Below are 27,409 nucleotides of genomic sequence, written 5' to 3' on the forward strand. Positions count from 1 at the left end.
GCATCCAGTGACAGAGAACGAATATACATATCCAGATGTGAAAGAGAATGTTGAATATTGTAATGCCCTGAGGAAAGAGGACAGAAAACACCCATGTACAGGGAAGAGTAACTGCAGTCTTCTAAAGGGTGGTGACTCACATGAAATCCCACTAATTCCAATAATATACAAAGGAGAGATTAGGAATGAGGAAACTGTATGTGGAGAAAGATTTTCTGAAATGTCAGACATCAATATGCAATGGAATGCCTGTGAAAGAGAGAAGATATTTAAATGCCTCAAGTGTGGAAAAACATTTGGATGGAAGAACTGCTTTACTTCCCATCAAACAATTCACACAGGGGAGAAACCGTATAAATGCCAGGAGTGTGGAAAACGGTTTGGGAGGAAGTATAGCCTCACTATCCATCAAAGAATTCACACAGGGGAGAAACCGTATAAATGCCTGGAGTGTGGGAAACGCTTCAGTCAGAATGGAAAACTTACTATCCATCAAAGAATTCATACAGGGGAGAAGCCGTATAAATGCCTGGAGTGTGGGAAATCCTTCTATCAGAGAGGAAAGCTTACTCACCATCAAAGAATTCATACAGGGGAGAAGCCATATAGATGTCTTCAGTGTGGAAAAACCTTCAATCACAGTGGAAGCCTTACTTATCATGAAAGAATTCACACAGGGGAAATGAAATATAAATGCCAGGATTGTGGGAAAAGCTTCAATCACTGTGGAAGCCTTATTTCCCATCAAAGAATTCACACAGGGGAGAAACCATATAAATGCCTGGAGTGTGGGAAATGCTTCCGTAGGACTGGAAACCTTACTACCCATAAAAGAATTCACGCAGGGAAGAAACCATATAAATGCCTGGAGTGTGGAAGAAGCTTCACTCACAGTGGAAACCTTACTTCCCATCAAAGAATTCATACAGGGGAGAAAAAATACGAATGCCTGGAATGTGGGAAAAGGTTCAGTCAGAGTGGAAGCCTTACTTCCCATCAACGAATTCACACAGGGGAGAGACCATATCAATGCCAGGACTGTGGGAAAACCTTTAGTAAAAGTGGAAACCTTACTTCCCATCTAAAAATTCATACAGGGGAGAAACCATATAAATGCCTGGAGAGTGGGAAGAACTTCAGTAAGAGTGGAAACTTTACTCTGCATCAAATAATACATATGGGAGAAAGGACATGAGGCAGGTGCAGCCAGAGACAGGGTTTTTTCAGTGATGGTGCCTTGCCTATGGAATGCCCTTCCAATTGCTCACCTGTTGCCTATGGTACTTTCTTTTAGTTGACAGGCCAAAATTCTTCTGTTTAATCAGGCTTTTAAGGAAGGGGTTGATCTTTTTTCATTCCCCCCCATTTTATTATTTCATAAATCAATCAAAATGTCAGATATAGTAATACAACCATATCCATACAAAAGGAAGAAATATTTAATGTATAAATAAACAAAAAGCATCTAAAGCACTTGATGAATGAGTGTCAGCTGAAAAAAAGGAAGATGAACAGATCAGGTTCAGACAATATATTTTTTCTTATTTCCATAGAGATCCTACTTTGCAAACAAAAACAGTATTTAAATTTTAATTGAAAACTAAATACTCAAGAGGAAAGTCTATACTAAAAAAGGTAAAGTGTAAAGCTGGCGAGCTGCAACTGATTCATGGGGTTTTCAAGGCACGAGGTGAGCAGAGGTGGTTTGCCATGGCCTTCCTCTGCATGGTAGATCAGTCTTCCTGGGTAGTTTCCCATTCAAGTACTGACCACAGCCAACCCAGCCTGGCTCCCAAGCTCTGAAGATCAGGCTGGGCTGAGCTATTACAGCTGCTTCAACACCAGCACAAGATTAACTTTCCCTGCATATATAAGATCACAAGTCACAGTTCAGTACTATATCTACTGATAGTGTATTTCATCATCAGTATTCCGGATCTATTCAGGAAATTTTTAAAAATCATGACAGTGATCTTAGAACTTTGTTCTAACACATTGTAAATAAAGCCCACTTGTCAATAAACTTATTATTATCGGGAGTCGATCCTGATCTACTATAATATGTTAATTTTGACATTAATATGAAATCACGTATTTGCTTATACCTGTTCATTAATAATGTTGAGTTTTATTTGTTTTTCCCCAACATACATCAAGCTGTGATTATCAAACCCAAAATAAGTTCTAGGTCTTTCTTCCAAAGTAATAATTTAAATGGTAAATTATATCCCAACATATTTGTTATTGCAGTATTACCTTCCTTCTAGATTAATTTTATAACAAGGCAGTACTAAAAAAAATACGTAACGCATCAGCTCCTGAATTCTGGCATCGCCAATAGCTACTCCTGGATTATAAATAAGTCTCAGTTTGGCCATTGTCAGTTACTATTGGTATTGAATGGTATCCAGATTTTTTTCTTCTGCCTGTGGATATAATGTTGGGAAGTCTTTTGGACCGAATCAAGTTCCAGTTTTCCACTCAGATTCCAAATCCCTTTTCCATTTATGCTGATAATTAGGTGATTCCTCCCAATAAGTTCTTTTGTAATATTTCCCACCAAAAAGCACTCAAAGCTAGAATGTTCCTTAAATGATAGTATTTCTATTGTAGCACATATACAGTACTCCTGATTTGAAAATACTGAAACAAGAGTGACCTTCGGGCCTCCATCTTCTCTGCTATTTTTGTATAGGATAGCATCTGATTACTAGAAAGAAAGTCATTAAAGGATGATAAAGAAAAAAGAACCATGGTTCCAAAGGCCTGTGTTTCCCAGGTGATCGACATTATTTCATTATTATAGGATATAGAAATCAGTGGAGAAACCCCAGGTGCCAATTTCTGCTTCCGCTTATACCATACTTTTAAGACTTAACTGTACCAAGAGCAAAAACATTTTTCCCCCTTCCCCTTTTTTTGGAACCACAAAAACATTAACTTTTTATGTAAGCCGCCCTGAGCCTGTTTTGGCGGGGAGGGTGGGGTATAAATCGAATCAAACAAACAAACAAATAAATAATGATGGACCTCCTGGCCAAAACCCTAAAACCTTTCTAGGGCAATGTACCACCTACAGTGTCTGGGATCTTGGATCTCTGGAGGTTTACATTACAGTGACCCCTTCATTTCCATTCCACAGTGGACCAGCCTGGCAGAGTTAATCTCTTTTGGACGAAGGGCCACCTGTTTGCCATGGACGTTCAGAGCCATGACCAGATGGTTGATGGAACTGGGACTATATTCTATATGACTCTGATTGGCAACAGGAGCCTCTGGCATCAGAGATGGGGCTTTGCATGCCATTCACTACATTAACTCATCATTCTTAGAGAGGAGGCTGGGATCTTAGAGAGGATATTTGGGATTTTCCCTCGTCTTTGGGTTTCAGGCTTCAGCAGAAACCGGCTCCACAGGAGGTTGGATAGAGGTTAAAGACTCCTCCAACATCTTGTTATGAACTCTGCACATGTTCTGACGAACCTGCTATAGTGTAGGTAAAGTGTGTTTAGCATATTTAGTTTGACTGTGTTGCTTTTTATTTGAACGTATCTGTGCTGTGTTGCCTTTCCCCTATATTGGGGTTTTGCCCTTTTCCACCCTTTTTAAATCCAATCTTTCCCCTTTTTTCTCTTTTCTTTTATAATAAACCTTTTAATAAAGAAATTTCTGGCTTTGCTTAGTACAATTTATTTCTCTGGGATGTTTCTCTGAATCTGTTTCCCGCATGATAGTTCACACGGGTGCTATATCATTGGTTCGAAGGTATTTGCTAGAGTTTCTACCCTGTCACTGTGTTATTGTTCTAGTTCTGTGCTAGAACGATACTTTTTCAGTGGGTCAGTCTACATGTTCTCAGCAGGTCCTGAGTGTTGGCAGGGGGTTACAAGGGTGTTTTCCAGAGAACCCAGAAAGAAAATACACCATTCTCTCCTTCCCACTATGACAGATGTAAGATACTAAACAGATCTCAGATATATCCTTCATTGCATCTCCAGTCCTTTTACACTGCTAATTTTATTGTACAGTAATACTGGGAAATGTTTAGTACAGCAAGTCCCCCTTATTCCCTCTGTTTATCCAATACTTTCACCACTACCGTAGAGCATTTGTTATCCCATATCAGACCTAAGACTAATTTTTGTGGAGTGTCTAGTTGGAAACTACTAATCACTAATGGTAAGTTTATAACAAAAAAATAGGGTATTTGCAAACATAGTCCTCGTAATGGATTTAATCTTCCCTAACTGGGGGCGTGGTTCAATCTTTTAACAATAGCATGCTTCTGTCCGAAAAGTGTTCCGATTATTTTTGGCTGCTCAATTACTTCTCTTATGCACTGGCTTTATTTTTAATGCTAGGTTTTAATAATGTTGACGTGTGGGAAAAATACTTTGGGCAGAAGAATATCTTCCTGCCTTCCTATTAAAGAATTCACAACTGGGAAAAAGTATAGATGCCTGGAATGTGGAAAAGGCTTTTGGGGAGATTGGAACCCTAGCTTCCCATGCAAGAATTCACTCGGGTGAAATCATAGAAACAGAGTGTGGAAAGATGCTGCGTCAAAGCAGATTTTATTAGAAAATTAGCATACCTACAATACACAGTGCAGTAAAACTGTCTAAAGTTTTTAAGTTAACTGCAGTCCTATTCCCTTTATAAAAATTCCCTCTCTTTTTTTTTTGTATCATTTGTTAACTGGCTTGTTTTGAACTTTATGTTGTTTCTGTTACCATAGCAAGTTCATAATGTTTTTTAGGGGGGGGGACCCTATTTTTTCTTCTTCTGAGCGGAGTCTTCACTCTTGCCAGATTTTTCGCTTTACCATCAACAGTTATTAAGGATACTATAGGATCCCTTGGGGTGAGAGACTCTGCCCCTGCAATAGCACAGAGATAGAGACGATGGTGCATGTGTTCTTTCATTGGCCCTTCTATAATGGGATTCGTTCTATATATATTTTCCCATTACTCCAATGATCTATAGATACTTCTGACCCAGCTAGCATTAATTCACTTCTGTCTGATGTGTGTACTGAGACAACTCGGCAAGTAGCCAAATTTTGCTCTCAAGCAATTCAACTTCACTCTATTCAGATCTCGCCAGGGAATGAAGATGGAACTACCAATTGTGACTAATACCTTAATCCTGACATTTTATTGGGAATTGGGCAGCCTTTCTACTTTTGCTGTTAGTTAGTTATGTCAGAAGACATACATTGGCCTGATTAAGCACTGTACCATGATATCCCTTGGCCTGACTGGACTGGAAGGTTTTACTTTATTATTGTAAATTAGTGTTCGTCCTTGTTGCCAGGTTCTAATGACAAGATTTGTTATATTTCATATTTCGGTTAATTTTATTATTCTGGTCATGGACTGTAATAAAAGATTTTGACTTTGTTCTGGATGAAAGTTTTTTTTAAAAAAGGACTTTTCCTCCTTGCCCATATAGGGTGTAAAGGAAATGCCCTCTTAAATAGCTCCACTGTATACGTTATGTAGAATTATAAAATTCTGAACAGGCAGCTGTTCATCTAACCATTTCCTTTTCTCAGATGAGCAAATCTGTCTCCACGGAGCATATTGATAGGGAAGTTCCTGTAAATATGAGTGACCTCGTAAGCAGGGCTATTTTGGGGCAGGAACGGAGTTCCGGCTGGCTCCCAAGTTGGCCACACCCAGCAGGAACTCATTAGCATAATAGGCCACACCCAACAGCAGAAACTCATTAGGATTGGCTACATTAGGGGTCTGTGACCTAACATGCAAAGGAGTTCCTGCTACAAAAAAGGCCCTGGGTTTTGTCAACAAACAAGGTAAACAGAATAACAAGCAAAAGGTGGGTGTTGCTGGATAACCACACTTCTGGTAACATGGGGGTGCGGCCTAATATGCTAATGAGCTGTGATGTCAGGGGTGTGGCCTAATATGCTAATGCGTTTCTGCTGTTGGGTGTGGCCTATTATGCTAATGAGTTCCTGCTAGGCGTTTTCTACAAAAAGAGCCCTGCTCGTAAGTAATAAGCAGCACTTTGAGCTGAACCTGAAAAATAACTGGTAGCCCATAGGAAGTCTGCCAAATTATAATATGCTTATTGTGCTGAATTCCTAATAAGAAATGAGAGAAGAGATTCGATTTATACGCTGGCCTTCACTGCAGAAAGGAGTCTCAGAGCAGTTTACAATCTCATTTCCCTTCCCCTCCCTCCCCACAACAGACCCCCTGGAAGGTAGGTGGGGCTGAGAGAGCTCTTTCAAGAACTGCTCTTTCCAGAACAGCTCTGACAGAACTGTGACTGACCCAAGACACGCCAGCAGCTGCATGTGGAGGAGTGAGGAATCAAACTCGGCTCACCCAGATTAGAGTCCACACTCCTAACCACTACACCAAACTGGCTCTCAATAGTGATTGAGTTGTGTGAATTCTGTTCCAGCTGGCGTGTCTGACAACAAGGGCCGACCCCTGTAGACTGTGTTACAGTAATCTAGCAACAGGGTTACTGTGGCTTGGTCAAGTTAAGGAGTAGTCCGTCATGCTTAAAAGGATAAAGTATGGATGTGGCAAGTGAGGGGTTATCCAGGGTTGTACTGCCTTGGTCCACTCACAGACCAGTGATATTCCTGGCCTCTGGGTGCAAGGCGGAAATCTCAGCCCCTAATTCATAGACAATGAACAACAGGCCAGGGTCCCATCGCCTCTTGCCTTTTCACTCTTGCCTGTGATCCAGCGCCAATGATCAAGAGGACTCAGGGGAGAGAGGTAGGGCCCTCAACACAAGACGCTCCGCCTCCGGCCGAATATACACTTGACTGAGAAAGAGCAGCCACGCAGGGAACACTGCAGCAGAAATGGGGAAGGTGGAAGAGGAAGCCCACCCATCCCCATGACAACGACCTGAATGGCAACAAAACGACTGTTCACGATGAGCAGCCATCCCTGCTCTAAGCCACACACTAGGCTTGTCAGCTCTGCATTGGGAAATAGGTGGAGATTCTGAGGGTGGAGCCTAACGAGGGCGGGCTTTAGGGAGGGGAGGGGCTTCAGTGGGGTATTAATTCCATAGAGCCCACCTTCCAAAGCAGCCATTTTCTCCAGGTGAACTGATCTCTGTCAGCTGGAGATCAGTTGCAATTGCAGGAGATGTCCAGCCTGGAGGTGGGCTTTTGTAGCCCTGACATCACCACCTGCCACATGGGGCTAGGGAGAGACCATAGCACAGACAGGCATGTCTCAGTGGATAGGTCTTGGGATGGCATGGCCAGGGCTCTTGGTTTGATCCTCAAATAGGGAGAAGCCGGTGGCAGGCAAGAGCCATGGAACTGACATTTTGCCCGCACAAAAAGCAGGAACGGGAAGAGGATGGCCCAGCTGATGGGCTAAAGCGACACTTTTTGTGGCTGTTGTTCAGTTGCACAGTCGAGTCGGACTCTTCGCGACCCCATGGACCACATCACGCCAGGCCCTCCTGTCTTCCGTCATCTTCTGGAGTTTGCTTAATTTCACATTCATTGCATCGAGAACACTGACTAACCATCTCATCCTTTGCCGTCCCCGTCTTCTTTGAACTTCAGTCTTTCCCAGCATCAGGGTCTTCTCCAGTGAGTGCTCTCGTCCTATTTGGTGGTCAAAAAGTATTTGAGTTTCAGCTTCAGTAAACACCAATAAAGATTTATAAAACTAAGTATTCTGTATTATTTTCTCAAAGACTGATCATAAGTATTTTTCAATATGCCAGTACAGGATCACACTCTGTCATATTATATCTCCATATACCATCCAAGAATCATCATGATCCATTTGCAGAAATATGAAATTCTATACAAAACTATTTAGCATTTGAAGGGCATACTCCATGCATTTGAGAAACATCAACAGTCCACTGTTTGTTGTTGTTCAGTCGCACAGTCGAGTCCGACACTTTGCGACCCCACTGACCAGATCACGCCAGGCCTTCCGGTCTTCCGCCGTCCTCTGAAGTTGGCTCAACTTCATGTTCGTTGCATCTATGACACTGTCTAACCATCTCATAGGGGACTGGAATGCTAAAGTAGGAAGTCAAAAGGTAACCGGAATAACAGACAAGTTTGGCCTTGGAAAGCAAAATGAAGCAGGGCAAAGGTTAACAGAGTTTTGTCAAGAGAACACACTGGTCATAGTGAACACCCTTTTCCAACAACCTAAGAGGCGACTCTACACATGGACATCACCAGATGGGCAACACCGAAATCAGATTGACTATGTAATTTGCAGTCAAAGATGGAGAAGTTCTATCCAGTCAGTAAAAACAAGACCTGGAGCTGACTGTGGTTCAGATCATGAGTTACTCATTGCAAAATTCAGACTTAAACTGAAGAAAATTGGGAAAACCACTAGGCCATTCAGGTTTGACCTAGATCACATCCCAGATGAATATACAATAGAGGTGAAGAATAGATTCAAGGGTCTGGATTTGATAGATAGAGTGCCTGAAGAACTATGGACGGAGGTTCGTGACATTGTACAGGAGGCAGCAATCACCACCATCCCAAAGAAAAAGAAATGCAAGAAAGCAAAGTGGCTGTCTGATGAGGCTTTACAAATAGCAGAGGAAAGAAGGAAAGCGAAAGGCAAAGGCGAAAAGGAAAGATTTACCCAACTGAATGCAGATTTCCAGAGAACAGCAAGGAGAGATAAGGAGGCCTTCCTGAATGAACAGTGCAAAGTAATAGAAGAAAACAATAGAATGGGAAGGACTAGAGATCTCTTCAAGAAAATTGGAGAAATCAAGGGAGCGTTCCATGCAAAGCTGGCCATGATAAAGGACAAAAACGGTAGGGACCTAACAGAAGCAGAAGAGATTAGGAAAAGATGGCAAGAATACACAGAAGAACTATACAAGAAAGACCTCAATGTCCTTGACAAACACGACGGTATAATCACTGACCTTGAGCCAGACATCCTGGAATCCGAAGTCAAATGGGCCTTAGAAAGCATTACTAACAACAAAGCTAGTGGAGGTGATGGTATTCCAGCTGAGCTATTCAAAGTCTTAAAAGATGATGCTGTTAAAGTGCTGCACTCAATTTGCCAGCAAATTTGGAAAACGCAACAGTGGCCACAGGATTGGAAAAGGTCAGTATACATTCCAATCCCAAAGAAGGGCAATGCCAAAGAATGTTCAAACTATCGCACAATTGCACTCATATCACACGCTAGCAAGGTCATGCTCAAGATCCTACAAGCTAGGCTTCAACAGTACGTGGATAGAGAACTACCAGAAGTACAAGCTGGGTTTCGAAGAGGTAGAGGAACTAGAGATCAAATTGCCAACATTCGCTGGATTATGGAGAAAGCAAGAGAGTACCAGAAAAATATCTACTTCTGCTTCATTGACTATGCTAAAGCCTTTGACTGTGTGGATCACAACAAACTATGGCAGGTCCTTAAAGAGATGGGAGTACCAGACCACCTCACATGTCTCTTGAGAAACCTGTATAAGGGCCAAGAAGCGACAGTTAGAACCGGATACGGAACAACTGATTGGTTCAGCATAGGAAAAGGAGTACGACAAGGATGTATACTGTCACCTTGCTTATTTAATATATATGCAGAGTACATCATGCGAAATGCTGGCCTGGATGAATCACAAGCGGGAATTAAGATTGCTGGGGAAAAGATCAACAACCTCAGATATGCAGACGATACCACTCTAATGGCAGAAAGTGAAGAGGACCTAAAGAGCCTCTTGCTCAGGGTAAAAGAGGAGAGCGCAAAAGTGGGCTTGAAGCTCAACATCAAAAAAACTAAGATCATGGCATCCGGTCCCATCACTCCTTGGCAAATAGAAGGGGAAGTCGTGGAAATGGTGACAGACTTCACGTTCCTGGGATCCCAGATCACCGCAGACTGTGACAGCAGCCATGAAATTAAAAGACGCCTACTCCTTGGGAGGAAAGCGATGGCGAACCTAAACAGCATGATAAAAAGCAGAGACATCACCCTGCCAACAAAAGTCCGCATGGTCAAAGCAATGGTATTCCCAGTAGTCATGTATGGCTGCGAGAGTTGGACTATAAGGAAGGCCGAGCGCCGAAGAATAGATTCTTTTGAACTATGGTGCTGGAGAAGACTCTTGAGAGTCCCTTGGACTGCAAGAAGATCAAATCAGTCAATCCTAAAAGAAATCAACCCTGACTGTTCCCTGGAAGGCCAGATAATGAAACTGAAGCTCAAATACTTTGGCCACCAAATGAGAAGGGAGCACTCACTGGAGAAGACCCTGATGCTGGGAAAGATTGAAGGTCAAAGAAGACGGGGACGGCAAAGGATGAGATGGTTGGACAGTGTCATCGATGCAACGAACATGAAATTGAGCCAACTTCAGAGGACAGCGGAAGACAGGAGGGCCTGGCTGGTCCATGGGGTCGCGAAGAGTCGGACTCGACTGTGCGACTGAACAACAAAACCATCTCATCCTTTGCCGCCCTCGTCTTCTTTGACCTTCAATCTTTCCCACTGTGTAACAACTTAAAAACACAGCCTCCCCCCAGTCAAAAAAATGCTAGTCCCAGGCAGGGTTCCCTCTGAGTTACTGTGAGCCAGCTCACAGTTTTTTAGCCTCCAGCTCATGGATTTTTGTCTTAGCTCAGGAAGGAGGGCTCCAGAGCAAACTGATTTATGCAGCGGCCAAATCGCTCACTCACAACTTCAATGCCAGCAGCTCACCAAGTAGAATGTTTGCTCACAAGACTCCACAGCTTAGAGGGAACTTTGGACTCCCAGGACCAGGAATTGATCCAAGCATGCCCTTCAAATGCTAGCCATAGTGGCTGAGGGGGGACCTCCACATGCAGAGGCACCAAGTCTCTGAATCCCAGAGCCAGGAGGCAACATCAGGGGAAGGTCTCAGCCTCTATGCCCTGTTGTTGGCCCCTTTGGCTGCCTCTGTCTGTCGGCCTCTATGCCCTGTTGTTGGCTGGCCGCTGTGTGGGGCAGGATGGAGGATTAGATGGACGACTGGTCTGATCCATCAGGGCTCTTCTGACGTTCTTAGAGCGGGAGCCGCCTCCGCACCGCAGCGGCCGGCCCTCCTCCAAAATCTCTGCACGGCTCTTCTTCGTTTGAGTCGAAACCATGCACGGGTTAAAGGAAGAGAGTCCGGATTCCCAGAGAGCGGGATGGGGGAGGTCCCTTCCGGCCCAGACCGCCACCTCCTATCTAGGGGGTGGTGCCCAGACCCCCTTTCTCCGCCCCCTGTAGGAAACTGGTCTTTCGTCTGGCATGTGCAGCATCCGCTCCGTCCCCGGCAGGGCTGGTGAGTTGGGGGGTTTTGGACGAAGGAGGGGAGTGGGTGGGTGGGAGATCGAAAGGAAAGGGAGAGCCCCCCCCGGGGGGGGTGTCCTCAAAGACAAAAGTGTATGAGCCGGAGGCTCAAAAACTGAGCTAGCTCACACGAGCTCAGCTTAGAGGGAACACTGGACGCAGAGGGAAGAAACGGATGCACCGTCAGCCCCGAGGAAGGAGCGGGATCCTGGGGAAATGAATGGGAAGCAGCGCTGTCGAATCCGATCATCTAGGGATGCCCGCTTCCAAGTGGGACCTGGGGATCCCGTGGAATCGCATCTCATCTGCAGGCAACGGAGATCAGTTCCCCTGGGGAAAAGAAAGGGGTGCTTTGGAGGGGGTGGACTCCAGTGTTCCCTCTAAGCTGAGCTAATGTGAGCTAGCTCACAGTTGTTGTTGTTGTTGTTTTTAGCCTCCGGCTCACACTTTTTTGTCTCAGCTCAGGAAGGAGGGCTCCAGGGCAAACTAATTTATGCAGCAGCCAAATTGCTTGCTCACAACTTTAATGCCAGTAGCTCACAAAGTAGAATTTTTGCTCACAAGTCTCCAGAGCGTAGAGGGAGCATTGTATGGCATTGTGCCCCACTGAGGTTCCCAATTCTCCAGGAGTTTCCCAAGCTGGATCTGGCAACCCTGCCCCTCATCCCTTGCCAGAGTCCAGTGGAGATCTGGAATCTGCAGATAGGGTGAGTCAGGAGGGGCTTCCTGAATGATCCCAGCAGGCCCTGCCTGTGTTCCCATCTTCATAGATTGTTAAAATAACCCACATCCTCTCTTCCTTTCCCTTAAGATCGAGGAGCAGGGTATTCTGGTGGAGAGCATCTCTCCGTTTTAAAGAAAATAAAATGTCACTGTCTAGGAATGTGGGCTCTCTCAATTTAACTCTTAAGTGTCACCAGTAATTAGAGGAGGCATACCTCTTATGTCCTGTCTTCATGATAAGAGAAAACAGAGCATGCGCTGGAGGCAGTTGGGTGTCGTGGTTAAGACTGGTGGACTCTAATCTGGAGGTCTGGGTTTGATTCCCCACTTCTTCACTTGAAACCAGCTGGGTGACCTTGGGTCAGTCACAGCTCTCTCAGCCCAAAAAAAGAAACCTAGCCCGCCACAGTTTTAGGCTGCCAGACAATCTATGGATCTACTGGCTATACTACACCCACTGCCATATGATAATTAATTGGAACGCAATTAAACCAAAGGAAAATGTCAAAGAAGAAATACTAAGGTGTATATGATTATTTTATGCTGTAGACAGTGTTGCCGAAGCTTAAAACTGTTTGATATAGATGGAAGACTCTGTTGGGGGCAGTGATACTCTGTATTCTTGGTGCTGGGGGGGCAACATTGGGAGGAAGCCAGTTTTATTGTAGTGGTTAAGTGCACGGACTCTAATCTGGGAGAACCGGGTTTGATTCCCCACTCCTCCACTTGCACCTGGCTGGATGACCTTGGGCAAGCCGTAGTTCTGATGAGAGCTGTTCTTGAAAAAAGAGCAGTTACTGTCAGAGCTCTCTCGGCCCCACCTACCTCACAGGGTGTCTGTTGTGGGGAGGGGAAGGGAAAGGAGCTTGTAAGCCGCTCTGAGACACCTTTGGGTAGTGAAGGGTGGAGTATAAATCCAATCTCTTCTTCTCTTCTTCTTCTGGACTTGGCCCAGCTGGTGGCCCTCCTGATGGCCCCTGGTATTTTGGCCACTGTGTGACATGGAGTGTTGGAGGACTGGATGGGCCATTGACCTGATCCAACACTGACTTCTCTTATAGTCTTATGATTGATTATTTATTTATTTGTTTGTTTGTTTGGATCTTCTGTACCGCCCCTCCCCGCCATAGCAGACTCAGGGCAGCTCACATGATAAAAGCATAATAACAATAAACATAAACATCTAAAACATTCCTTCAAACAGTTCACAGACAGTTCATTAAAACCATTTACGTAGGGCTTATTTAACATGGTGGGTTGTATTTATTTATTTATTTATTCTTTAGATTTGTATCCCGCCCTCCCCAAAGGCTCAGGGCGGCTAACAAGGGCATAAATGCCTAATAAAACAATAAAAACAATATAAAAATACAATACAATATACAACATAATACAATCAATAAAATATCGGTGCTCCACTGCTCACTCCAATTCATAAACCAAGATGGTATTCTGCAGCTGTAGATCAATCCAACAACCAGATATATGTCCCCGCAGCCCTATCATCCGCCAGGCACGTCTCGCACCCCCGATGGTACCCGCTCCAGCGGTGGTAAGGGTGCGGTGATGGAAAAAGCGTTGGTGGAATAATGGTGTAACATTCGTATGTGTTGGGGTTTTTTTAAATAAAGAAGAAGCGTGGTGGCGGTGGTAGCTATGTAAGGTAATGCCAACTCTGGTAAAAAAAAACCTGGTTTATGTTGATTCCTTGTAAATATTTCCGCCCCATTTCTATAGTGTCTCTATATACATTCTGCTCCATATTTATAACTGTTCCTTTATTTAGGTAAAGGTAAAGATTCCCTTGCTCGAAAGCCAGTCGAATCCGACTCTAGGGTCGCGGTGCTCATCTCCGTTTCCAAGCCGAAGAGCCAGCGCTGTCCGAAGACGTTTCCGTGGTCATGTGGCCGGCATGACTAAACACCAAGGTGCACGGAACGCTGTGACCTTCCCACTGAAGTGGCACCTATTTATCTACTTGCAATTTCTTGCTTTCGAACAGCTAGGTTGGCAGGAGCTGGAACTAGAGACGGGAGCTCACTCCATCATGCGGCACCCGGGTCTCTAACTGCTGAACTACTGACCTTCCACAGCCTGCAGTTCAGCGTCTTCACCACTTGAGCCACCGCAGCTCCTTGCTCCTTTATTTACTTAACTGCTAAAGTATATAGATTCAGGTGGATGGCTGTGTTGGCCTGAAGCAGTAGAACAAAGCTTGAGTCCAGTGGCACTTTGAAGACCAACCAAGTTTTATTCCAGGTAGAAGCTTTCGTGTGCATGCACACTTCTTCAGATGTCTTGGTTGGTCTTCAAGGTGTCACTGGACTCAAACTCTGTTAAAGCATACATCTAGTAAACTGTTTCTCATTCACACTGACGGGGTCCCCCACACCTCATATTCTGGCACACAGTCGGGCTCCCTGATTGAAGAGGGAGCTGTGAGACAGAGCCTTCCCCAGTAAAGCCCCCCACAAGTGGGGAAAGCTAGTTGAGATCTTAGCCTGATCCAAGGCTGAAGGGGGCAGGAGGGGTTGTTTGGGGAGGGAGACATCCTTGGAAGGGAATACCTGTCTGAGGCAATCCCTGGCCAGTCCCATAAGGACATAAGAGAAGCCATGTTGGATCAGGCCAATCATGGGCCATCCAGTCCAACATTCTGTGTCATACAGTGGCCCAAAAACAGGTGGCTTCAGGAGGTCCACCAGTCGGGTCCCATCTCTTTCCTTGACGTAAGGGATAAGGAAGGCCTCTCTCCCTTATATCCTTGGCCCATTAAGATCAATATAGTCTACTTAGACTGGGAGTAGACGATATTGATCTTGATCGACCAAGGATCGATATATATCCTTTTTTGTTCACTTGTTTGTTTGCTTGTGCTCTCCTCTCTGGAGCGTGTCACATTTGCTCACCATACAGTGTTCCCTCTAAGCTGAGTTAGTGTGAGCTAGCTCACAGTTGTTTAGCCTCCAGCTCACAGATTTTTGTCTTAGCTCAGGAAGGAGGGCTCCAGAGCAAACTAATTTCTGCAGCAGCCGAATAGCTCACTCACAACTTTAATGCCAGTAGCTCACAAAGTAGAATTTTTGCTCACAAGACTCCACAGCTTAGGCAGTGGTGGCGAACCTATGGCACGGGTGCCAGAGGTGGCACTCAGAGCCCTCTCTGTGGGCACGCGTGCCATCGCCCCAGCCAGGCCCAGACCATCATTAAAGTGTCGAATTCTCTGCCAAATAATTTTAAGTAAATGAAAGCATTTGGGGTTGCTTTCCTTACTTTGTTTGGATCATCTTAAGTTAATGTTGTTGTTGTTCAGTCGCACAGTCGAGTCCGACTCTTCGCGACCCCATGGACCAGCTCCCGCCAGGCCTTCCGGTCTTCCGCTGTCCTCTGAAGTTTGCTCAATTTCATTAAGTTAATGTATGAGTTGTTTTTTCTAAAGTAAAACCTCAGTATTCAGGTTAAACTGCCGTGTTGGCACTTTGCGATAAATAAGTGGGTTTTGGGTCACAGTTTGGGCACTCAGTCTCTAAAAGGCTCGCCATCACTGGCTTAGAGGGAGCATTGCTCACCAATAGTCTCGTTTCCTTTGCAGGACTTAGGAGCTTTGTCCACTTTGCCATTCCTGGCCTATAGAGAGGACTTTGCAACAGATTAAGCTGATATATCAGCTTGGTTGCAGGCTGACTTGAAGAAGGGGGCAGACATGGAAAAGCAGGACTTGGCTGGCCCGGAAGCAGAAGAACCTCCTACCATCCTTGCTGGGAAGAATGATGAATTCTGGGAAAGAACTGCCCCAAAGATTCTGAGTGGAGACACATCCAGCGCTGATGTCCAGTGCCAGCGCTTCAGGCACTTTCGCTACCAGGAGGCCCGAGGCCCCCGAGAAGTTTGCAGCCAACTCCACCATCTTTGCTGTGAGTGGCTGAAACCAGAAAGAAACACCAAGAAGGAGATGCTGGACCTGGTGATCCTGGAGCAGTTCCTGGCCGTCCTGCCCCCAGAGATGGAGAGCTGGGTCAGGGAATGCAGACCAAAGACTAGTTCCCAGGCGGTGGCCCTGGCAGAAGGCTTCCTCCTGAGCCAGGAAGATGCCAAGAAGAAGGAAGAGCAGGTGAGAGAGTTTCATCCTTGGACCGCCAGAGAGCAGAAGATGAAACAGACTGGCCTAAAAATCGCCCCCTTTTCAACAGCCAAACTATGGTTGGCCTAATCCCTCTCCTCAATCTGCTGTTTCAGGGGTTCTCAGAAGGGGCTGCTGAATTCCTTCAGGCAGAGAAGATTCTGTCAGACCCCAAACAGAGGCTGCTGTTCTGTGGGATGGCACAAGAGCAAGATGGAGGGGCTACCTCTCTGGGTAAGCGTGCACGGGGCAGGTTTCAGGTTGTTCCTCTTCTCTGAAGTAAACCGGAGCTGTTTCCACACAGCAATGATTTGGCTACTTGAAGGAAAACATTCTCTCTCCAGTCTGCTTCTTGGCTACAGCACAGACGAAGCCGTGAGTGAGTTAGATCAAGATGGGTCGCCGTGTTAGTCCGCCTGCAGCAGCTGGAAAGAGGAAGAGTCCGGGAGCACCTTAAAGACTAGCCCGATTTGTGGCAGGGTATGAGCTTTCATGAGTCACTGCTCACTTTTTCAGAAGAAGTGAAGAAGTTCTGAAGAAGTGAGCAGTGACTCACGGAGGCTCGTACCCTGTCACAAATTTGGTTAGTCTTTAAGGTGCTGCTGGACTCTTACTCTTTTCTGCCACGAGTGAGTATTAAAGCACCTGTTTTTCATGCAGAAGGTCCTTGTTTCAGTCGCCAGCATTTCCAACTATGTAGTTTGCCGGCGTTCAAAGAAGACAGGACACAAGTCTGTAGAAAGCTGAGCTGACTGAACCGAAAGTGTTCTCACTTCTCAGCTTTGTTTATTGAAAATCCATCTCCTCCTCCCCCCCCTCCCCTTCATACATTACAGCATCCTAGTCATGAGACATGAACTAAGGAATGTGTGTGTGTGTGTGTGTGTGTGTAGGCAGATGTCTGTTATCTCTCTCTCGTCTCTTTGCCAAGGCCAATTGACTGCGTCATTAGCCAGTCACCAGATTAGGCAGTACGTACATACTTTTTAGTTCCCAATTTCCAGCCAGGAGAACAGTGAATTTTTCACTGTTCCTACACAACTAGGAGGGTCAAGGATGTGAAAGCCCTCTGTCAGCTAGGCCTCTGGCTATTCTAGCTGCCATGGGTGTGGGGCATTTTGGAATTTCGCTTCTGGGATTTTGACTTTCGTTTCTGCTGTGTTTCCAGTCTTTATCTATGTAACCAAAGCCTTCGACCTTGAGTGTCTGGTGTACTTTTCTCCTGACAATTATTGCCCATTCCTTTGATGGGTTTCTACTTGGCCTCTGATTGGACCTGAGCCATCAGGGGAACCCCTTGAATAATGTATATCAGCTTGCCTCGCAGGCTTTATGTCACAAAAGCGTTAAGATATCTGCATACTCTCAATGTCTCAATAAACTTTATTTCTTTGAATGAAAGCTGTTGGGAACTGATTGCTGCAGGAGTCTGAGACCCTCTTCCTGAGACTTTAGATAGCAGCTGCCGATCAGCATGTTGTTCTTGTTGTTCAGTCGTACAGTCGAGTCCGACTCTTCGCGACCCCATGGACCAGATCACGCCAGGCCTTCCTGTCTTCCGCTGTCCTCTGAAGTTTGCTCAATTTCATGTTTGTTGCATCTATGACACTGTCTAACCATCTCATCCTTTGCCGTCCCGGTCTTCTTTGACCTTCAATCTTTCCCAGCCAGCATCAGGGTCTTCTCCAGTGAGTGCTCCCTTCTCATTTGGTGACCAAAGTATTTGAGCTTCCGTTTCATTATCTGGCCTTCCAGGGAACAGTCAGGGTTGATTTCTTTTAGGATTGACTGATTTGATCTTCTTGCAGTCCAAGGGACTCTCAAGAGTCTTCTCCAGCACCATAGTTCAAAAGAATCTATTCTTTGGCGCTCGGCCTTCCAACTCTCGCAGCCATACATGACTACTGGGAATACCATTGCTTTGACCATGCGGACTTTTGTGGGCAGGGTGATGTCTCTACTTTTTATCATGCTGTTTAGGTTCGCCATCGCTTTCCTCCCAAGGAGCAGGCGTCTTTTAATTTCATGGCTCTGTCACAGTCTGTGGTGATCTGGGATCCCAGGAACGTGAAGTCTGTCACTACTTCCACGACTTCCCCTTCTATTTGCCAAGGAGTGATGGGGCCGGATGCCATAGTCTTAGTTTGTTTGATATTGATCAGCATACACAATGCTGAATTTGATGTTCTGATTCATGTAGGGCATCTTCATTTGCTCAAAAGGTGTTTTGTTTTCAAAAGTTTAAGGCTTTGCGCATTCAAAGCAGAAGTTTTGCAGCCAAGATTCAGTGTGGAGGGAGGGTGTTTCCATACAAGAATTGGAAATATAAAACGCATATTAAGAATAATAAATTCATTTTATTGTAGACATTATCTCATGGAGAATCTCTTCCCCCATCAATCGTCCATGATTCCTTGTCCCAAATTATGATCCACATGAAGCCCTGTGCTTAATACTGGCAGTTGATGGCACTGGGGACTTAGAAACATAAGAAGAGCCCTGCCGTATTAGCCCGGTGGACCATTGAGTTAGTATCTTGCATCACACAGTGGCCAACCAGTTGCCATGGAGGACCAGAAACTAAGGGATAGAGGCCAAGGTCTTCCCCTGACGTTGCTTCCTAGTGCTGACACTCAGAGGTTTGCTGCCTCTGGACATGGAGGCTCCCTTCAGTCACCATGGGTAGAGCCCATGGTGAACCTTTCTTCCATCCTCATTCTAGCTGTATTTGAATAATTGAGCGGTGACTCATGAAAGCTCCTATCACGCCACAAGTTTTGTCAGTCTTCAAGGTGCTACTGGACTCTTGCTTTTTTCTACTGCTACAGACAGACTAACACGGCTACCCATCTTGAGCTCTCCTCCGTGAATCTGTCTAACCTACCTGAGGGACTGCCTTTCCCCACATGTTCCCCAGAGAGCGCTGCAATCAGGGGCCCAGAACTGACTGGCCCTCCCGAGTCTTAAGGATGCCAGGCTGGCAACAACCAGATCCAGGGCTTTCTCGGTGGTGGCTCCGTTCTGGTGGAATGAGCTCCCAGAAGAGATCAAGGCCCTGCGGATCCTTTTACAGTTCCGCAGGGCCTGTAAAACTGAGCTCTTCCACCAGGCCTTTGGAGCTGCCACCACCGTTAAACATTGTTGATAACGAATAGCTGACGATAGAGAGCCCTGTTGCCCCTGGTATTTTTAATAACAGCCTGGGCCAATCGCCTGAAAGACACCAAAGAAGTCTAGGAGCCAGCTGTGACGACAGAACGGAGTACTGCAGCCATCATTAAATTTAATGACAACATACTAGCACTTATTAATTCATATGATTAATGGTTTTAGCACTGTTTTAACTGTTTTATTGTAATTTTATGTGATGAATTCATGTAAGCCGTCCTTGGTAGGGAGGGCAGGGTAGAAATTTGATAAATAAAGAAATAAACCCCCTTTTGAAGCCATCTGTATTTGTGGCCATCACTATCTCCTCTTTTCAGAGCTTCACTACTTTGGGATGGTTGTTAGAAAAGCAGTCTAGAGAGAAATCAGTGGAAGTGCTCAGACATGCAGATTGAAAATGGGGGGGGGGGGAAACAGCAACAACCAATATAGTCAAAATAAATCTGAATTAATCGCAAAATTTTATTAGTAGAGTGACAGAGGTTTCCACCTTAATGAATGTGGAAGTAAGTGGGAGAAACTGAGAGGGCTTTAAATGTGAGCACCAGCCCCTTGATTCAGCCAATGCAAGCAATTACTTAATGGGAGAGGTAAGTGGGAGAAACTGAGAGGCCTTTAAATGTGAGCACCAGCCCCTTGATTCAGCCAACGCAAGCAGCAGCGGCCGCATAAACATCTTCCACCCTTTTTTCTCTCCCTCACAGGTAGTGGAAGGAAACTGCTTGGTCCTTCTGGGTCTACTCCTGTTTGGGGTACAGCAAAAACGTCATCTGTGCAGCTGGATGAGGTAGGAAAGACTAGGTGAGAAGGGCTGGGTGTACTCTGGCACACAAGAACATAAGAGAAGCCATGCTGGATCATCAGACCAATGGCCCATCCAGTCCAACACTCTGGCCCTCTTCACATTAAAAAGGTAAAGGTAAAGGTTCCCTTGCTCGAAAGCCAGTCGAATCCGACTCTAGGGTTGCCGTGCTCATCTCCGTTCCAAAGCCGAAGAGCCAGTGCTGTCTGAAGACGCTTCCATGGTCATGTGGCCGGCATGACTAAACACCAAGGCGCACGGAACGCTGTGACCTTCCCACCGAAGTGATCCCTATTTATCTACTTTCAATTTCTTGCTCTCGAACGGCTAGGTTGGCAGGAGCGGGAACTAGAGACGGGAGCTCACTCCGTCATGCGGCACACTAGGGTCTTGAACTGCTGAACTACCGACCTTCCACAGCCTGCAGTTCAGCGTCTTAACCACTTGAGCCACCGCAGCTTCACATTACCGTTCCGTTATTCATTGTTGGCCCGATTTTGCGTAAAACGGTACAGGGACAGGGGTTTCATACAGCAAAAATCTCTTTCCATGAATGAGCCGTCACTGAAGTGCTGTGGTCATTTCAAGCACTGCCAATTTCCCCCCCAATCGTTTTTGCCACACAATCTTCCTCAGACTTTTTTTTTTTTTATGTTCTAAGGTGAACGCTCTAGCACTAAACTGGAGTGCTATAGCGGCACCATTGAGATGCATTGACTCAGTGGAGTCTATGTATCTCGGGCGTGCTGCAGTAGCACTGATGTGCTGTAGTGCTCAACTCAGAACATTAAAAAAAGGCAGAGGAAGTTCGTGCGGCGAAAAACGGCAGGCGAAAAAAGTGGCATTGTAGGAAGCGCTGTGGACATTTTAAACAGCACACTACAGCGATTCAGAAGCGCAACAAAGGGGTATTAAATGGAAGAAAGCAGTTTCCCTAAAAAGCAGCTCAACCACACATTGCTAACCCAAGTGGGTTTGTATGAACAGGTCAATACATTCCGCTAGCAGTCAGTTACTAAAACGGGTCTGTCTGAAAGGACAGAAAAAATCCATTAGGAACCAGCTACTAAAACGGAATACAAAGGCAGTTTGAACAGGGTGTGTGCCACACAGTGGCCAAAACCCAAGTGCCATCAGGAGGTCCACCAGTAGGGCCAGGACTCCAGAAGCCCTCCCACTGTGGCCCCCCCCCCCAGCACCAAGAATACAGAGCATCACTGACCCAAACAGTGTTCCCTCTGTATGGTAAAGGTTTCCCTTGCTTTGAAAGCCAGTTGAATCTGACTCTGGGTGTGTGTGTGTGTGCTCATTTCTGTTTCCAAACCGAAGAGCCAGTGCTGTCCGAAGATGTCTCCATGGTCATGTGGCCGGCATGACTAGACACCGAGGCGCACGGAACGCAGTTACCTTCCCACCGAAGCAGTACTTATTTATCTACTTGCAGTTTCTTGCTTTCGAACTGCTAGGTTGGCAGGAGCTAGGGCCAGAGACGGGAGCTCACTCCGTCACGCCACATTAGGGTCTCGAACTGCCAAACTACTGGCCTTCCAGTCTGCAGTTCAGCATCTGGAGCCACCGCCTCTATGCCTTGTGGCTAATAGCAACTGATGGACCTCTGCTCCAGATGTTTATCCAGTCCCTCTGTGCAGTTCACAGTTGCCTGCAGATGAAGGGACCTTTGCTTCTATTGAACCCGTCTCCTACCCTGGAGGGCTTTGAACACCACTGAAGAAGCCTTGGCTCCTCCAGGAGAGCTCTTAACCCCCTTGCCTTCCCTCTCTGATTAGACTGTCACGTTAATTACCTGCAAAAATGTATTTACTTTAATATATATCCCGCCTTTCACCCCAGTGGGGACCCAAAGCGGCTTACAGCATTCTCTTCTCAGTTTTAGCCTCACAACAACCCTGTGAAGTAGGTCAGGCTGAGAGAGATGTGACTGGCCCAAGGTCACCCAGCAAGCTTCCATGGTACAAGAGGGGATTCCAGGGCCAGCCCCAGCTTATTTTGCACCCTAGGCGAGGATCCCTTCTGGCGCCCCCCCCCCCCCCGTGCGCCCACCATGTTTCAAAAATAAATGCATTTTAGGAAGAATGAAAAACACCAATAATCAAGAAATTCCCAGAGTACGGGGCTGGGTGCAGATTGGTGCCCCTAAGGGCCAGCCCGCTCTAGGCGATCGCTTAGTTCGCCTAGTGAGTGAGCCGGCCCTGGGGGATTCAAACCTGGATTTCTCAGATCCTAGTCCGACACTTTAATGAGTACACCACGCTGACGTTTTCTTCTTTCAGGGTCCGGTGACCTTCGAAGATGTGGCTGTGTACTTCTCAGAGGAGGAGTGGGCTTTGCTGGATCCAGACCAAAAGACGCTGCACAGAGATGTCATGGTGGAGAACTGGAAGAATTTGGCCTCTCTGGGTATGCCTCCCTCGTTGCCTTTGCCTGAAAAATACTGAATGCAGACATTTCTGCGGTTCTTGGGTAATATCGGTGCACTGCGGGGACATCCTTAAGGGCAGATACATTTGACCCATATTCCTTGGAAACTTAATTTAGTTGTCAAATTTGTCTGTAGCTATTTGTACTGGAGCCCCAAGGGCAACATACCCAAAACTGTAATGGTAAGAATGAGTCACTCACAAGCTCAGCTGGAAGTGCTAAAGAATAACTTCAGCTCTTCTTTGCTCTTCTTGCAATGCTCCACTCTTTGGGGTCAGCGGGATTGTGGGTGACTAGACACCAATTTGGACCAGGCAAGCTTCCTCAGCTAAGTGCAGCCTTCACCAACTGTACTCCAGCTCAGTAGCGCACCTCTGGGCCCATAACCCTGACGGCATGCGCAGAGCGTCTGAATAATAATGAATTCAGGATGCTGTATATGAGCTATATACAGTGGCTTTTATTTACAGTTATATACACAGTCCATGCCACCATGCGGTATCCCAGATTCACAGAACTGACCGACAAGGTGCTTCGCAGTACACTCTCCACAGGTGTGGAACACTTGCTTCAGGACTACATTCCTTATATACAGTACTTGCACCAATCAGAGTCATTTTGCCAACTCATGGTGACATAGTTAATTGAGCTGATGCAACCTAGTGCAACTTGCATCTGGTGACCCTGTCACATGACAGTCTTTCCTGTCACCTAGATCAGTTTAATCTGACATGTGTGCATCATTGGCTGTCATCTTGCATACATATAATACAATATATACACTCTTCACAGGGACATAGAGGTCTTAATGTGGAAGTCCTTCACGGAAGCTGCATTAGGTGCCTTTGCTTTTGGATGTAGGAATCTGCCCCCCCCCCGGATTGCCTTTGAGGTGCTCTCCTGCTTGGGGTTTCCTTTCCCTGCTCTGTGTCTGAGAAATAACCCTGTCTGGTTTTAGTCTGTGCTCGGGGTGATTTCAAAACACCTTGAGCAAGTATAAATCTCTTTCTGGTACAAATCTGGCTCTTCCCATTCACAACATTAGTCCTTCTTTCCCCCGCTTTTGGGGGAAGCATAGAATCCTTGAATATTTCTCGTCAGAAGTGCCAGAAATGACCATTGTGGGTTCATGTGTGGTTTTATTTTCTTCAAGTAAGGATTTCATATTCTCAAAGCTGACCTCACTTCTTGGCTGGTGGAAGGGGGAGGCCCATTGGCTCAGGCCTCTGAGGAAGGAGAGAAATGGGCAGGTAGCTACTCAACAGTGTGGTAGATTTCTTTTACCTGTATATCAAACATTAGGAAGAACGTCCTGACAGAGCAGTTCCTCAGTGGAACAGGCTTCTTCGGGAAGTGGTGGGCTCTCCTTTGGAGGTTTTTAAACAGAGGCTAGATGGCCATCTGACAGCAATGCAGATTCTGTGAACTTAGGCAGATCATGAGGGGGAGGGCAGGAAGGGCTGCATCAGTGCTTAGTTCTTTGGCCCTTTTTTACATGCCCAGGGAAATGCTGATTGACACTTTTGGGTCAGGAAGCAATCCTGGAGGTTTTTTGGTCATCTGTGCATGGAGCAGGGGTCACTGCGGGTGTGGAGGGGAAGGTATTTGTGAATTTCCTGCAATGTGCAGGGGGTTGGACTACATAACCCTGGAGGTCCCAACTCTATGATTCTATGATCAGGCAATGAGTTCTCCAGATTTGGTCTAGATAAGTGTCCTCCCCACCCATTGACTTATCAAAGAATTGGGGGAATAAATTGGGGACTTCTATCAGCCTTTAAAGTTGGTTCATAATGGCGGGGGGACTGTTCGTGAGCAACATGGGGTCAAAAGTTTGTGTGACACCAGCCCACGTGAAACAGACCATCATATGGATCAGTCTTGGAATCCTTCGAGCTTGAATTGTCTACAGCGACTTTCCAAACTCTGAAGCAAAGAAGAGTCTTTTTCAGCCTTACTACTGGAGATCCTTGAACAGGACATGAGTGTGACTCTGGCCTCGAAAAACTTGGATAGTTTTAGGAGGTCCATTTGGGCAGAAAATAGATCCTAGTGCATCTCTTTACGTGAAGAAACAGTAGCCATACTTTATGGAAGAGTTGACGTAGATGCTTTTTTGGGGGGGGGGAAATACTGTGTTTGGGTTTTAGTTGTGAAGGTGCAAGGTCAAAAACAGGTTTGTTCACTGATGGAAAATCCCGTTTCTCCCTCATTTCATTTTTCTGTTTATTCCAACAGAGAGGGAGAACAAGAGAGGAAGGAAACAGCAGCAAAGAAAAGCTGAATCCAACGAGCAATGGTGGGAGGAATCCAGTGTTTCAGAATGTTCTGATTTCCACGAAATTCTCCTTCAGAAAGAAAGTCACAGAGGAAATGAATGGAATAAATTTGATGTATGTGCAAAAATCTGTATCGGTATATCAAGTCTTGGTGCCCATCAGAGAATAAACAACACGGGGAAACTGCTGAAACTGACACAATGTCAGAAGAGTTGGGGTTTGAGGAACAGCCTTATTTTACACAAAGGATTGGACACAGATGAAAAGCCACACAAATGCTCAGAGTGTGGAAAGAGTTTCAGTCAGAGCTCAGGCCTCACTTCCCATCAAAGAATCCACACAGGGGAGAAACCATATAGATGCCTGGAATGTGGGGAAAGCTTCTGTTGGAGTTCTCACCTAAGTTACCATAAAAGAATCCACACAGGGGAGAAGCCATATAAATGCTCAGTGTGTGGAAAGAACTTTCAGAGCAGCTCACACCTTACTTCACATCAAAGGAGCCACACTCCAGAGAAAGGATATAAAAACAGTGACTTTGAAAGAAGCTTTAGTCAAAAGCTCATATCTCATCAAAGAATCCAAAGTGGAGAGAAGCCATATCAGTGCTATGAGTGTCGGAAGACTTTCCGGAGCAGTTCAGACCTTGCTACCCATCAGAGAATTCACAGTGGGGAGAAACCATATAAATGCTCGGAGTGTGGAAAGAGCTTCAGTCAAAGCTGCGGATTTATTTATCATCAAAGAATTCACACAGGGGAGAAACCATATACATGCCCAGAGTGTGGAAAGAGCTTCAGAGTCAGTGCTAGCCTTGTTTACCATCAAAGAATTCACAGTGGTGAGAAACCCTATAAATGTTACGAATGTGAAAAGAGTTTCCGGAGCAAGTCAGACCTTGCGTCCCATCAAAGGATTCACACAGGAGAGAAACCATATAAATGTTCAGAATGTGGGAAAACTTTCAGTCAGAAGCAGAACCTCACTACACATCAAAAAATCCACAGTGGTGAGAAACCCTATAAATGTTACGAATGTGAAAAGAGTTTCCGGAGCAAGTCAGACCTTGCGTCCCATCAAAGGATTCACACAGGAGAGAAACCATATAAATGTTCAGAATGTGGGAAAACTTTCAGTCAGAAGCAGAACCTCACTACACATCAAAAAATCCACAGTGGGGAGAAACCATATACATGTTCAGAGTGTGGGAAAAGCTTCAGTCACAGCTCTGGATTAACTTATCATCAAAGAATTCACACAGGGGAGAAACCATATAAATGCTTGGAGTGTGGAAGGAGCTTCCAGAGCAGCTCAAACCTTACTTCCCACCAAAGAACCCACACTGCAGAGAAACCATATAAATGCAGCGAGAGTGGAAAGTGCTTCAGTCAACAGAAGCACCTCACTTCCCGTCAAAGAACCCACAAAAAGGACAAACTTTAGCAAAGAAACTGGAGATAGATCAAGACGGGTAGCCATGTTACTCTGTCTGTAGCAGTAAAAATAGAGCAAGAGTCCAGTAGCACCTTAAAGGCTAACAAAATTTGTGTCAGGGTATGAGTTTTTTGTGAGTCACGGCTCACTTCTTCAGTGACAGCTAGAAAGATACATTCTGGCTGTGTCTGAAGAAGTCAGAAGTGACCAGGCTTCCAAGTACTTACCGTGATTCGGCGGGGGACAAAGACGTCTTCGCAGGATCATTCCTGCGGGGAAAACAGACGTGCCGCACCATGCCGTCACCAGGAAGTGACACCAGGCAACACTCTGGCACTGGGGCCAGAAACTCGATGGTACCATTGAGTTTTCAGCCCCATTGCCAGAGCGTCGCCCAGTGTCATTTCCTGGCGACGGCATGGTGCGTTACAAGGAGAAATGTTCTGGCCGGGGAGCATGTGTCCCCCGCCGGATTGCGATAAGTACTTGGCAACCCTAGCAGTGACTCACGAAAGCTCATACCCTGCCCCAAATTTTGTTAGTCTTTAGGGTGCTACCGGACTCCTGCTCTACCATTAAGGAAACTGGGCTAAGCTATAAATGCCACCTTGAAGGAAGGGATCTGTCCTGCAACATTTAGGGAAGCTGTAGTGCTTCCTCCCATGCCTCTGGTTTATAAACTTGTAAGCACTCTGTAACCATACCAGTTATATAGATACAACTTGGAGCTTCATAGTTTAAGAAAGAAAAGTGTATTGTTCTGTTAGGAAAAGAAGAACTCTGCCTGGGAACACCCGTCCCCCAGGTCTTAACCCAATGGAAAATAGGTGACGAAATTTGTCAAAGTTTGATGGAACCAATAATTCTGTTTTCTTTCTCTGATGTAATGTGAAATATAAAATGCTATGTCACCCATTGTAACACTCGAAGAGTCTGTTAGGTATTCAGGGGTCCCAGACCTTGATATCTATACTCTTCCTTTATTCATTAATAAATTATTTTTTTGGTCTTCTACTCTACAGGACTGCTTTGTGTGTTTTCTCAAATTGGCCAGGGCAAACACAACCAGGGACAGAAGTTCTGTCTAACAGCATCTACACTGTACCTGAATTAGGTTTAACTGTACCCTATGATGTTCACT

At 45.6% G+C, this 27,409-nt stretch overlaps 1 protein-coding gene across 1 annotated transcript; it reads left to right on the top strand.

Moving 5' to 3' along the window:
* The first annotated feature begins 220 nt into the window (after positions 1-220).
* On the top strand, positions 221-26,277 carry LOC107113338 (zinc finger protein 850-like). The gene is made up of 3 exons (XM_015414664.1): positions 221-1,109; positions 25,106-25,394; positions 25,473-26,277. The coding sequence occupies exons 1-3, from the start codon at positions 221-223 to the stop codon at positions 26,275-26,277; spliced, it is 1,983 nt and encodes a 660-aa protein (XP_015270150.1).
* Positions 26,278-27,409: the final 1,132 nt, after the last annotated feature.

This window comes from Gekko japonicus, unplaced genomic scaffold (assembly GCF_001447785.1).
Source record: "Gekko japonicus isolate JY-2015 unplaced genomic scaffold, Gekko_japonicus_V1.1 scaffold1614, whole genome shotgun sequence".
Classification (NCBI taxonomy): Eukaryota; Metazoa; Chordata; class Lepidosauria; order Squamata; family Gekkonidae; genus Gekko; species Gekko japonicus.

Excerpts from the sequence above, each read along its gene's own strand:
- LOC107113338 (XM_015414664.1), top strand. The coding sequence starts at position 221 with ATGTCAGACATCAATATGCAATGGAATGCCTGTGAAAGAGAGAAGATA. Across the intron at positions 1,110-25,105 it reads TCATACAGGGGAGAAACCAT|ACAAATGCTCAGAGTGTGGA; the intron begins ATAAATGCCTGG and ends ATGAAAAGCCAC. Across the intron at positions 25,395-25,472 it reads GAAAGAAGCTTTAGTCAAAA|TTCAGACCTTGCTACCCATC; the intron begins GCTCATATCTCA and ends TTTCCGGAGCAG.